This window comes from Pimephales promelas, chromosome 13, assembly GCF_988280905.1.
Source record: "Pimephales promelas chromosome 13, fPimPro1.hap1.1, whole genome shotgun sequence".
Classification (NCBI taxonomy): domain Eukaryota; kingdom Metazoa; phylum Chordata; class Actinopteri; order Cypriniformes; family Leuciscidae; genus Pimephales; species Pimephales promelas.
Window position 1 is genome coordinate 33,443,148 of NC_142781.1, and position 14,198 is coordinate 33,457,345.

The following is a 14,198-nucleotide window of genomic DNA, read 5'->3' on the forward strand; positions in this document are numbered from 1 at the left end:
CACATGGGAGTGGGCGGAGCTAAAGAGACCTTTTGGAGCATGCTGCTCGCTTCGACTCTCTGATTGGTGTAATTGTCTGTACAGCATCATGGGTAATGTAACTTTTCACTAGCAAATCCACAGTTAAACACTAAATATGCTTAAATAATGCTGGCTGATGGCTTCAACAGAAACAAACGCTATCAATGAACAACCTCGTAGTTTAAAGGCCTATTAGTTATCATGTCCTAATGGAATGGACTTCTGGGACCCAACTTTGGCGCCAGTTTATCAAGAAGTGACGATTTTGTTCTCTTTGGCTCACTGGATGGAAACGGAATTTAATTTTATATTTAAATACAATTTAAATACTTTTTTTTTTTTTTTTTAAATCTCAGCTTCCTCGGAATGGTCCGAAATTTGGTGACTTCGTTGGTATTTGGTATTTGAACACATTGGGGAAATTGGGGACAGGATGAAAATGAGTAGTCTAAGTGGTTGTAAAAAAAATAGTCACACTTGGGGTTTTCGGGTCCAAATGGACCCGCATGGAAAATGAATGGGAAATTGGCAAAAAATGTGAAAATACTGAGTTTGTTTGTGCGTACAATCTACAAATCAGCCACGATCTTGAAAAAAAGCACACAACAGTGAAGGGGTGAATCTATAAAACATCAAGAGTGCAAAACAGACACATCCAGAGACACACACGCACCAAAAAATTCAGATTATATGTGTTTTGCATTTTTAAAATGCTCAGTTTGTCCACCAGATGGCATCCATCTCATTTCAAAAATTGCTTTTATGGGGCCTAGGCTTGACTCTAAAATGAAATACAGCTTTTAAAAAAATTTTTTTTTTATAATTATATTATGTTCAATGGGGGGAAATTTTGTCATAATTATTGCATTAATACTAATTATAATTTTTTTTTATTTGTGAAATTCTCTCAAAACACCAAAAAAGAAAAAATATTATAAAAAACGAGTAAAAAAAAAATCATGATTTTTTTTTTTAAAATATGAATCCCACCCTTTGGGTCCATTTGGACCCGAACACCCCGAGTGTGACTGAAACGAACAACCCCACAGGGTTAAATTCGCAACTTTGGATGTAAACATAGCTAATGTGACCTGTGACCTGTGTTTAATACCTGTGCGATCTCCTCCGTCTTCCTGAGTTTCTCCTCCCAGCTCACCGTCATCTCCTGGATCAGCTTCTCAGACTCCTCTAGTCTCTCTTTCAGATCAGGAGCTTTCATTGACTTCACACACAGAAAAGCACTTTTGAATGCACTCGGGGTCAAAGTTCATGTCTTTCACACAGCAGACAGGTGTTAGTGTGTCGTACCTCAGCCTCGGTCAGCTGACTGCGCAGTTTCTCCACCTCTTCTCTCAGCTCTCGGATGATCCTGGCGTTTGGATCTTCGTTAACCACAGCGTGATTAACGATGCTTTTGGCGCGGTCGGCGTACCGTAGCGTGGACAGAGTCTCGTCGTAGTTGTCGGCTGCTGGACTAATCGTGGCGACCATAGCGGTACGACTGTTGCCTCCTAAACTGTCCTGACATTCAAAAAAAGAGGAATTTACATCAGAAAGTTGTCCACCTTTTCCATAACAACAACTCAAATCGATGCGTTTCTTTGTACTTTTCGGATCTTGCCGGCCAATATGAACAGTGTATTTTAAAAGAGCTGCATGAACAAAACTTCTTGTGTTTCACAGAAAAAAATATCAGCATTCAGGGACTGATTGACATGATGAGTGTGAGAAAAGAATGACAAAACCTTAATTTTGAGCCAAACTACTCCTTGAAGACTAATATTAGAGTCTAACAAGGTGTGCAGTGTTAAAATAACGCTCATCGTCACCTTCAGTAACCATGTGAGCACCGAGTCTCTGTAAGGAACAAATTTGCTCTTGTTTCTTCCTGCGCCCTGCTCCGCCAATGCCGAAATCACCAGTCCGAGAGTTGTGAGAGACCTGAACACACACATGAATACAAGAATACAGTGAAATATGTGTAAATGATAGTGTTTTCAAGGTAAAGGGATAAACAAAAATAGTGTCTAAATGGACAAATATCAGATGACTAATCTTATCATTTAATTTAGGAACAGCGAAACCCCCCCAAACTGAAAACAAACGTGTGTGTGGTTCCCTATACTATTGGGGGACAATATTGAGATTTTTTAAAACAGCTTATAAATCATACAGAATTATATTTTTCGAAAATGTAAAATGCAGAAAGTTTTCTGTGATGGTACTGTAGGTTGGTTTAAGAGTAGGGTTTGTACAGTATAATTCAGTATGTCAATGGAAAGTACCTATTAAACATGGAAACCTGTGTGTGTGTGTGTGTGTGTGTGTGTGTGTGTGCGTGTGTGTGTGTGTGTGTCTTTAACCTGTTAATATTGCTGCCTTCTTTGAGTCTCTCTCCTCCAGCTCCGGTTTTATCTGCTCTTTCACTGCCGGCCAGATCCACCAGACTGAGTTTGCTCACCTTCTCTCCACTCGTCTGAAAGACACATTCCAGTCTATGACAATAACATTTCATAACAATGAAATGGCTATTAAACAAAACAAAAAATGACCATAAGACCAGTAGCATGCGTTAAGAAAATAACTAGTGCCAAATTTGATTTCATGCTGACTTTAACTGTGATATTTGTATTCCTTTTCTAGTTTTTATTCCTATTTAATCAGTTTTTATTTTATATATTACATTTATTTATTTATTTTAATTAACTAAAAGATTTATTAATTTTATTGGTTTTTTTTAATAAGTTTTTCACCCATCTACATTTATTTTTTATTATTATTTATTATTTATTTTTTTTCAGTTATAGTTAACAGTTATTTCAGTACATGAAGTTAAAATAAATGAAAGGAGAAATGGTACTTTGGCAACTAGCTGAAATAAAATAAACTTAATTTTTATATTTATTTTGGTTAAGTTTATCTTTCAAGTAACGAAAGTTTTGTATGCTTTTATTTAACTATAATAACCCCCCTTTAAAGCTGCAGTGTGTGATTTCTGCATTACTAGTTAAACCAAACTGAATTATGAAATTTTTTTTTTTCGATTTTTATGTTTTCAGGGAAAAATGTGAGTGATGCAAACATTTCTTTAGAAAATACTGATATCTATCTATTTGCTAAAAATTCAATTAGTGCCCCTAGTGGTGCTAAAATCACACTCTTCACCCTTCATTAAAAGGGTTTAAAGGTGCAGTAAGCGATTTCTGAGAAACACAGTTGGTATTTTTCCACAGATGTTCCTCTGAACTTTTCTCTTTTATAATGTCTCTCAGCCATCTCTCTTTCAACAGTCTTTCTTCAGATCTTCCTCTTGCTCACACCTACTGCTGATTGGCTCACTCTCTCTACACCCCATCATGTGTGGGACACACCCCCTGCTACTGATTGGCTCACTCTCTCTCCTCCCCCATTATGGGTGGACACGCCCTCTACTACTGATTGGCTCACTCTCTCTCCTCCCCCATTATGGGTGGACACGCCCTCTACTACTGATTGGCTCACTCTCTCTCCTCCCCATTATGAGAGAGACACGCCCCCTACAGCTGATTGGCTCACTCTCTCTCCTCACCATTATGAGAGACACGCCCCCTACAGCTGATTGGCTCACTCTCTCTCCTCCCCATCATGAGAGAGACACGCCCCTTACTACTGATTGGCTCACTCTCTCTCCATCCCATTATGGGTGGACACGCCCTCTACTGCTAATTGGCTCACTCTCTCTCCTCCCCCATCAGCACCCCTACTGCTGATTGGCTGAAGTGTGTGATCAACCTTCCACAATGTTTCTCAAAAATCTCTTACTGCACCTTTAATTTAAAGACAGAGATCTGGGTCTCACCCCAGTCTTCAGGTCTCTGAGCGTGTGTGTTAGAATGATGTTGAAAACGGCATGTGACCGGCTGCTCTCCTCGTTCATGTTTGTGGCCGCCACAGTGCGGGATTTATTTCCCTCCGACATCAGAGACTCGATGTCCTGAAAAACCAATGGAGGACATTCACAAACATACTGTTTCAGCACTGAGAGCATTAGACTGGAAGTTCATGAAGTTGTTGGAGGAACCTTGTAACTGGACACAGCGAGACGGGACAGACCGTCGACATACGGCCCCAACACATTATGTTCCCGGACCCTCAACGCCTGCCGGCTCCTGAGAGAAACATCACAGCAAATTTTCATAAGAGCCAACGATATTTGCAGCACACAATGCAACATTTAAGCATTGTAATTGTATAATTTTAAACCTAATAGCAAAAGAAAAAAAAAAAAGAGGTGCTTCACTGGTGGCCAAATGGGCTTTCAATAAAACCTGGCTGCCTATGTAGTAGAAAGCCGAAAAAAATTGAAATCGGTGCTACACGACTAAAGAAAACTATGAAAAAGGTAGGAAAACTTCAACACCCATAATGCACTGGGCATGTTGGCGTCCAAGGCCACGCCCAGTCTGCTCCTACTGGATAGGCTTGACTAGAGTCAAATAGTACCCTGCTTTAGTAAGAAAAACTTAGCAAACTTTTAGTCATAATGGTGTCGACTTGTATTGTTCCCAAGTGCAAGAATTCAAAGAGTAAACATTTAGCGGGAGTGAGTCACTTTCAGTTTCCAGCGAAGAATTCGGCATGTTGTAGGCGGTGGATAAAGGCTGAAAAGTATCGTAAACATGGAGAGAACGCTGTGATGGGATATCTGAAAACCTCCATGTTTGCAATTAACATTTCATTCAAACTGGATGACTACGAACAGTGTTTTTGGCCAAACTGAGGGAGAAAAACTGAAAGAAACTGCCATTCCCACAGTTAAAATGTCCGCCGGATGATGCGTTTTGCTGAAAAAAAAAAAAAAAATGCCCTGGACTTTCTTAGTGTAACACAGAGAAAGAGTAAACATTGTCCATGTACATATACTAAAAAAAAAAAAAAAAAAAAAACGAGAAAATGCAGTTAAAGTGAATGCAGTTAAAGTTAAAGAGAAAATGCAGTTAAAGTGAATACAACCAAAGCTTTGATCACTTTGTGTGAAAAGTTGAATACTATATACTTTTATTATATTTTATTTTTACTATATGTACCCTTTTTCTTTAACAAATGTTATTATATCGGTGGCAGCGTGTTGACGTAGTCTAAGATGCTATGGCAACCTATTTAAAATGCTTAACATTTCATTAGAATTATCAGCTTATTTTAAGTGCGTTATTTCACCTCAAGTTAACGCTTTTCATGAAAATAATCCTTAATTTTATGTGTAAAAAAAAAAAAAAAACATATACTACCGACATTGTAACAATACAAAAATATCAGCAAACTTGCACTTTAATTGTAAAATAATGTGCATGTAGTTGTTCACCCTCACCCTTTGGGATCTAGAAGGTCTCGGACCTTCTCGTTGTAGATCTCCATGTACGAGACCTCCACGGTGAAGCTCTCGCCCTCCCTCTGCTCCTTTACGGTGCGCTGAAACAGAGAACTGCACAGACGCGGGATCAGACCCGGCTGCTCGGCCGTTCCCATCATCGTGTACGACTTTCCAGAGCCTGCAGCCAATCAAGACAAAGAGGGATCAGCGGCCGGGAACCAATCAGATATCAGCTCAAAGCAAAACTGTATAACATTTGATACGTGAAGTACATTTTTAAATGAGCAGTTCACTTTTAAAAAAAACTCACCCCTATGTCATCCAAGATGTCCATGTCATTCTTTCTTCAGTCGAAAAGAAATTAAGGTTTTTGATGAAAGCATTCCATTATTTTCTCCATATAATGGACTTCAATGGGGTCCAAACGGTTCAAGGTCCAAATGAGAGTAAAAGGGCTTTAAACGACACCAGGCGATGAATAAGGGTCTTATCTAGCGAAACAATCGTTGAATGAACCAAATGACTCTGAAAAAGATTCGTTCATTTTGATGATTGAGTTCAAACAGGAGAGTCACAAACGCGCATCACAGAACAGAGCAAGGCGAGCATTTGAGCTTATAAAACTTAAACTTTATTTATTTTTGAAATGGCCGGCCCTTTGGCTAGATACGACCCTAATTCATCGCCTGGTGTCGTTTAAAGCCCGTTGAAGCTGCACTGAAACTCTCATTTGGACCTTGAACCGTTTGGACCCCATTGAAGTCCATTATATGGAGAAAAATCCTGGAATGTTTTCATCTAAAACCTTAATTTCTTTTCGACTGAAGAAAGAAAGACGTGGACATCTTGGATGACATGGGGGTGAGTAAATTATCAGCAAGTTTTTTAAAAAGTGAACTACTCCTTTAAGGCAGATAGCTTGAAATAGTAAGTATGCCTGCTTAAACCTATCATGGAGACTGAAAATACTTTCGGCATGGATAGCAGTCTTAACTGTACCTGTTTGCCCATATGCAAATATACAGGCGTTGTATCCTTGAAAAGCGCTGTCCAGAAGACTCTCTCCCAAACACTGAAACACCACTTCCTGACCTACAGGTTAGAAATGACAAAATATGAATAATCATATTTTGCAAATCAGAATAGCTGGAATCATGCATTACTAAATCAATTGCAAACACTGCAGAAACATTCAATAGAAGTTTATTGTCCATTTACTTCCAATAAAAGTGTCTTCTGTAAATTAGATTTTTGTTTTTTAAGTTGTAAAACTATTTTTCTATGGAGCTGACTTTTTTTAGAGCTGATAAACTGCAGATTTGATCAAGTGGTTTAACAGGTTTGACTTTTCTTCAGAAAAGAAAACACATGCAGGGAATATTGATGTCTATACGAGTTTCTATTGTGGTCATAAATGATGTCTGGATGATTCATATCAGTGTAGTATAAAGGTATAAACAGATTCAGAGTTTCCATGATGGGAATAGTCATTATTTTGAATATCAACATACCTGCAAACTTGGCCGCTTCAGCCTCATCTATAGACCAGAAGCAATAATCATACGCAAAAACCTGAAACGAGACATCGCAATCTTGAAACGTGCCGTCTAAATGTTCGACAGAATAATGACTTTACAAATCCAGTCGAACACGTTAAATTAAACCCTTTTCTGTCATGACAAAGCTTTTGTTCACATTAATATCATGCAGAAACTCACCTTTGGCTTGTTCCTGTATTTACAAAAGGACGGACAAAAAAACAACAAAAAACATTAATATTAGATATGCATCACTCACCCAACACATAGACAATACAAATAGTGCAATGTACTCAAATATGTATACTATTTCAGTCTTTCTACTTCAATATTTCATGTTTAATGCGTTACTTGCGGTTTCTTTGAAACTATTTGTAAAATGTACTAGTAATTTCAGAGTGAAAATAGTAAATCCTACAGCAAATGTGGATTTAAAAATCTATTCACAGGCCATATTCCCACTGATTTAGACCAATTCAATAATATTTTGTGATTATTATTAAAAATCATGTAAAAAAGAAACATTGTTTTACTGTAAAAAATTAATACATTTAATTTTTCGACTGTAAAATTACAATACTAATATTTAATATAGGCCCATTGGGCTTTTATTTTGACACGAGAGTGTGTGTGTGTGTGTGTGTGTGTGTGCGTGTGTGTACATACCCCTTCCCCCAAATCTCAGAATCCCCCCCCCCAACCCCCGAAGGCAATTGTGTAATTATTCGCACTCTGATTATGTGCAATATCTGAGGACAAGCTGAACCGTGTGTGAGAATTACACAATGAAACCAAACTCTTGAGTCTTACTTAAACTAAAAACCACCCTGAAATCATTAACATGACAAGCAGTATCTGCATAAGTGTCCTGTCTCTACTTGCACTTCATAATGAACACAAATCTGCTGCCAGGGATAATTGTGGAATTTGAGTAAACTTTCTCGAATAAGCCTGTAAAACCTGTTTGCACGCCAACACTGCAAACTGCTGCAAGTTACAGCAGAGGAGGTTCCTGATCAAGGGTTGGACACAACTGAGGAGATTCAGGTGACCTGGAAGACGGCCAGATCTCTGAAGGAAACAAACACACCCTTTGTAAAGAGACCAGGAGAAGGGAGAGAGGACTGAGGGAAAGAGAAAGGATGTCTGGTCTTTAATACTGTAGAACAGCTTGATATATGAGGACAGGCGACCAGCACAAACACGGGAGCTGATTATTTTCGTCGAAGGACAGACAGTGACTGTGATATGAAACACTGGTGACTGATGAAGGCTCAGCTCCAAAACCAACACACTCCTCTTTGCGTTAATGGAGCAAAGAGACCCGACACTCAAAAACTGAGGCACGCAACATATGCATTGGCAAAAACGACAGGCCATTATATAGTAAATTAAAAAATCTTGATTTTTTTTAATAAATTCAAAAATTACATTGATGTTCAAACAAATGATCAAAGAAGAAAAACTGTTTAACAACCAATAGAAATTCAGTAACATTATTTAATTGAACATTTTATTATATTGGCTGGATAAATACTCATCAAGTAATAAGAAACACCCTAGCAGCCAGCAACCACTCAGAAGACCTTAACAAACCCATAGCAACACTCTTGTAACCACACAGAAAATCTGAGAATAACACTAGGCGAAATTTAATTATATAGCATAATTCCCTAGAAAACACACAAAGTACCTTAGCAACACCCTAGAAACCACCCAGAACACTTAAGCAACTGTTTAGCAACCACCCAGAACACCTTGACAACCATAATGGCCTATAAACCACCCAGAATACTGTTTAGTAACCAGCCACCGAAACACATTGACAACCACTTAATGACCTAGAAACCATTGAAAACACCTTCGCAATGGCAGAACAACCAACTAGAACACTAATAATCATGTAATTCCCCATAAACCACTCAGAATACCTTAGCAACTGCTTAGAAACACCCTAGCAACCACCCAGAACACTTTGACAATCATTTAATGACTTAGAAACCTTCGAAAACACCTTCGCAACTGCAAAACAACCAACTAGAACACTAATAATCATGTAATTCCCCATAAACCACTCAGAATACCTTAGCAACTGCTTAGAAACACCCTAGCAACCACCCAGAACACATTGACAATAATTTAATGACCTAGAAACCATCGAAAACACCTTTACAACTGCAGAACAACCAACTAGAACATTAATAATCATGTAATTTTCTCCAGACCATTTAGAATGCCTTAGCAACTATTTGGAAACACCCTAGCAACCACCCAGAACACATTGACAATCACTTAATGACCTATTGAAAACACCTCTGCAACTGCCAAACAACCAACTAGAACACTCTAATAATCATGTAATTCCCTCCAGAACACTCAGAATACCTTAGCAACTGTTTGGAAACACCCTAGCAACCACCCAGAACACATTGACAATCACTTAATGACTTAAAAACCATTGAAAACACCTTCGCAACTGCCGAACAACCAACTAGAACACTAACAATCATGTAATTCCCCTACAAGCCACTCAGAATACCTTAGCAACGGCTTAGAAACACCCTAGAAACCCCTTAGAACACATTGACAATCACTTAATGACCTAGAAACCATTGAAAACACCTTCGCAACTGCCGAACAACCAACTAGAACACTAATAATCATGTAATTCCTTTCAAACCACTCAGAATGCCTTAGCAACCGTTTAGAAACACCCAAGCAACCACCCAGAACACATTGACAACCATTTAATGACCTAGAAACCATCGAAAACACCTTCGCAACTGCCAAACAACCAACTAGAACACTAATAATCATGTAAATCCCTCCAAACCTTTGTCATTTAGGAACTAGATCACGTGGGTGTTTGAATCGAGCTGGAGTTTCTAAAATGCCTAGTATTCATATTATGAAGTTAGCAAGATATCGTTTGTAAAGCTGTGTGATGTGTGGCAAATGCAACACACATGAAGAAGAGATCACACATTGTGGAGTTTTGTTTTAAGTTGCCTGAAAAGACCCAATGAGACATGAGTAATTTAGCTTCTTGGGGATTTTCGGGAGTATCCAGGGTTACCCTTGACCTGCCAACGAACCTTCAATCGTTTCTATGGACACTAAAGGTCAGATGAGAGGAGGAATGTATTGAGGAAGAAAGAAAATGCCAAAGAGAGACTCAGACAGGAAGGGGCCGGTTTCACAAAGATGGACTTCGACTATGGCTTAGATATAGTAGATAGTCAGACTTCAGATAGACATCTAAATCAGACTGCTGCACAAAGCACTTCAGACTCTGACTAACTGCAATGCATTGTGGGTAATGGTGGATCGAATAAGCGCATTCAACCGCTCAGTGCAGTTTACCCCAGCTGAAGATATGTGTGTGTTGGGGGAGTATAACAGTTACAAGGACATTTTACTTGGGAAATTTAGCGGAGAATGTAGTAACAAGAAGAAATGTTTAATTTGGACAAAGATTGCTACGACAGTTAACAGTGTTAATCCGACCGTTGAGGAAAAGATACAAAAACATGGTACAAGATGCCAGAAAAGAAATATTTAAGAGAAAATGATGAGCTTCATGAGACGGGCGGGCACATCTGCCATATAGAGATTCTGACTCTGAAATTGAGCGATTAGACTCATGATTTCACCTGGTGAGCAATAAAAAGCAGCCACCTAGCAACTACCCAGAACACCCTAAAACAGTGGAGACCAGTTTTGCACAGGCAAACAGCACTTACATGTCCTTCAGAAATAATTAATACTACTTCTATAGCTTGTCAAGACTAGATTTAGAGTCATCTAACAAGTGCTGCAAAAATCACATCTACAAATTTTACTGTACTGACTGTTCGACACACACACACACACACGTTTACTTAGCTATCTAAATGAGGACATTCTATAGACGTAATAATTTTAATACTTTACTGTTTATGTCATCCCATCTCAGATAAGGGTATTACTTTATTTTATTTTTACTCTTAAAGGAGTAGTTCACTTTTGAAAAAACTTTTGCTGATAATTTACTCACCATCATGTCATCCAAGATGTCCATGTCTTTCTTTCTTCAGTCGAAAAGAAATTTAGGTTTTTGATGAAAACATTCCAGGATTTTCTCCATATAATGGACTTCAATGGGAACCGGATGGTTCAAGGTCCAAAAGACCGTTAATAACAGTTTCAGATGCAGCTTCAAATGTCTTTAAACGACACCAGACGATGAATAAGGGTCTTATCATGCGAAACGATCGGTTATTTCAAAACTTATTCCAAAAATGTAACTTTTCTAAGGACAAATGCTAGCCTTGCTCTGTTCTGTGAGGCGCTTTTGTAACGTCACGTATTACGTAATTACGTTCAAAAGGTCACGGGCGACGTAGCCGGAAGCACAGTCAGAGTGTTTACAAGTTGAACGCATAGGTTGAACGTGCAAACTAACTCAAACACCGTTTACAAAAAAAGGAATTAAAAGGAAAAACAACGATGTCGGACGATTTTGATTCTGTACTTCTGGCTACGTCGCCATTTGAACGTAATTACGTATTACGTGACGCTACAAACGCGCCTCACAGAATAGAGCAAGGCTAGCATTTGTCCTTAGAAAAGTTACACTTTTGGAATAAGTTTTGAAATAACCGATCGTTTCGCATGATAAGACCCTTATTCATCGTCTGGTGTCGTTTAAAGACATTTGAAGCTGCATCTGAAGCTGTTATTAACACTATCTTTTGGACCTTGAACCATCCGGTTCCCATTGAAGTCCATTATATGGAGAAAAATCCTGGAATGTTTTCATCAAAAACCTAAATTTCTTTTCGACTGAGGAAAGAAAGACGTGGACATCTTGGATGACATGGGGGTGAGTAAATTATCAGCAAAAGTTTTTTCAAAAGTGAACTAATCCTTTAACTGTTTTTATTTATATTGATTGCATTTACTGAATGAGCACTGTGCCACTGTTCGTCCGACTGCTACTGTACTTCATTTTATTTTTGATTCTAAATTGTTTTAATTATTTACTGTATCTTATTTTTATTATTATGATTTTTTTTTATTCTAAACTGTTTCAATTATTCTGATTTCTTTTGATTATTTTAATTTCTTCCATGTAAAGCACTTTGAATTGCCACTGTGTATGAAATGTGCTATATAAATAAACTTGCCTTGCCTTATCCCCTTATACTAACCATCACAGAAATCTTTCTGCATTTTTACATTAAAAAAAAAATAAAACTCTACAGTTTTAAAGCAGATTTACAAATGAGGACGTCCCTAAAGGAAGGTTTTGGGATATTTTGTCAGGTTTTGGCCCCTTCTGGGAACAAATTTGTCCCCGAAATATGGTTAAGTACACACACACACACACAAACACCACACACTCCAGTTTACCTGCTGTCACCCTTTCCCAGGTTTCCACTGGACGGGTTCAGGACGGTCTGGTTTCCTTCCATGTCCACAACACATTTTGTCTTCAAGTCTCGTTCTGTAAAACACACATTAATAAGTCAATCAGAAGTTGGTCAGCATACTGATGGGAATCGTATATGAATGTGATTTTCATTGAAATCAAACACCCTTTGAAGGGAAAGATATCATCACCTATATTTTATCCAATTGTGTTTGCATGTAACAATGCCAAAGGGATCATGAATGAAATGAAGGCAGAAACAATCACACCGTCTCGACACATTAAACACACACATGATGTGACACATGGGTTCAGGCTCACCTCTCCTGTTCATGGGTCGCACCCGGACAGCCACTTTCACATTAGACTCGTTCACAGACCCGTCATCCATCATGAAGATCTTCTGCACCTGCTTCAAGAGGTCCAGTGTTTAGGAGAAGTAACTTAACTCCACTTCATGGAACCAACCAGTTATTCATTTACATTTACATTTAAGAGAAGCTTTAATCCAAAGCGACTTACAAATGAGAAGCAGTGAAACTAACAATAGGACAACAATATGCAAGTGCTATCATAGTTTAATCTATTTAATAGTTAGTAGTATTAATTGATCAAGTTATGCCAAAAAAGATGTGTCCTCATACTTAATATTACAAATTATAAAATGTATTTGTCATACAGCTCTGAATAATACAAATTAAACTTTTAGACATTGTTTGTTTTCAATTATAAGTCCTGGTAAAGGCTGGGTTTTACCTGTTTGTGGAGAGTGTGTGTCTGCTCGTTATGTCATTCCAGCAGTGGTCGTGTGGAAGTGTTACAGATTAAAGGAGCAGCACATACTCATAATACAACACTTCTAGACAAACCTACGAAACAAACATCAGGTCAAGGGTTTATTCGAGGGAAAACAGCGATAAATCCCACTGTTTCATTTCCTGGTCCCTCGCCATCTTACCGTGCTGAACTTCAGCGGATCTTCGGGAGCGTTTGAGCAGGTGAATCACGCACATACGGGACTGACGGACCGTGAACCGAGCGAGCAGGTAGAGCGGATGCGTCACTCACACGAAGTGCTCAAAGGGGCGGGGCCTGTCGGCAAGGACTTGTTTCTGATTGGTCAGATATGGTGGGTCTAAATTAGCCTATAATTCTTCGGTTTTATTACATTTTACTGCAAATGGACTGTGGAAGTTTGTTTATATCTCGCAATTATGACTTTATAACTCGTATATCTTGACATTCTGAGAAAGTTGTAAACTCGATGCAAGAACAAAGGTTTTTTTTTTTAAAGAAAAAAATAATTCTGTACATTTCAGTTTAATCTCTATAAAATGTATCACTATGCAGGTGTAAATTATTGGGTGTTTTCTTTCAGACTGAATCAGTAGCTTTGTAAAAAAAAAAACACATTAGCATCAGATAAAATAATATTATAATTATAAGCAGATATATTATATAAATAATTTATACACTGTAAAATATTATATGATCAGTAAGTTAAGCTTTATCTCATCAAAATAAGTTAAGCATTTTTTTCAACAGTTTTTTCATGTTATACATGATTCAACCAGGTTTCAACTAATTTTTCTAAGTCAGTTTATAATTTAAGTTGAAATTATGACTTCAGTATCCAAGTTGATTGTACTTAAAACATTAAGGCAGCTACTTCTTTTTTTTTTCTTTTTTTTTTTTACAGTGTATAAATATATAATATTGATATAAATACGTATTATGTAAATAACAGAACTCTTTTGGACATGTACCCTGATATTATTTATATAAATACATAATATATATATAAAAAAAACAAAAATGCAAGGTACTCTTTTGGACATGTACCATTATATTATTTATATAAACATATAATATGAAC

The 14,198-nt window shown here is 37.8% G+C and overlaps 1 protein-coding gene across 3 annotated transcripts in view; it reads right to left on the reverse strand.

The window, feature by feature from the left end:
• kif13bb (kinesin family member 13Bb) overlaps window positions 1-13,561 on the reverse strand; it is a 41,482-nt gene extending 27,921 nt beyond the window's left edge. Inside the window, exons 1-14 of one of the 3 annotated variants that reach the window (XM_039690198.2) lie at window positions 13,281-13,561; window positions 13,079-13,191; window positions 12,644-12,734; window positions 12,304-12,397; window positions 7,090-7,102; window positions 6,883-6,943; window positions 6,371-6,463; window positions 5,369-5,549; window positions 4,082-4,169; window positions 3,860-3,994; window positions 2,385-2,497; window positions 1,851-1,962; window positions 1,330-1,542; window positions 1,133-1,243 (exon numbers count right to left, since the gene is read on the reverse strand). In XM_039690198.2, coding sequence (XP_039546132.2) covers window positions 1,133-1,243; window positions 1,330-1,542; window positions 1,851-1,962; window positions 2,385-2,497; window positions 3,860-3,994; window positions 4,082-4,169; window positions 5,369-5,549; window positions 6,371-6,463; window positions 6,883-6,943; window positions 7,090-7,102; window positions 12,304-12,397; window positions 12,644-12,716 — 1,287 coding nt within the window. In that variant the 5' untranslated portion in view covers window positions 12,717-12,734; window positions 13,079-13,191; window positions 13,281-13,561. The remainder of the gene's footprint in view (window positions 1-1,132; window positions 1,244-1,329; window positions 1,543-1,850; window positions 1,963-2,384; window positions 2,498-3,859; window positions 3,995-4,081; window positions 4,170-5,368; window positions 5,550-6,370; window positions 6,464-6,882; window positions 6,944-7,089; window positions 7,103-12,303; window positions 12,398-12,643; window positions 12,735-13,078; window positions 13,192-13,280) is intronic. The other 2 variants (XM_039690197.2, XM_039690196.2) reach the window with 2 other exon arrangements.
• Window positions 13,562-14,198: the final 637 nt, after the last annotated feature.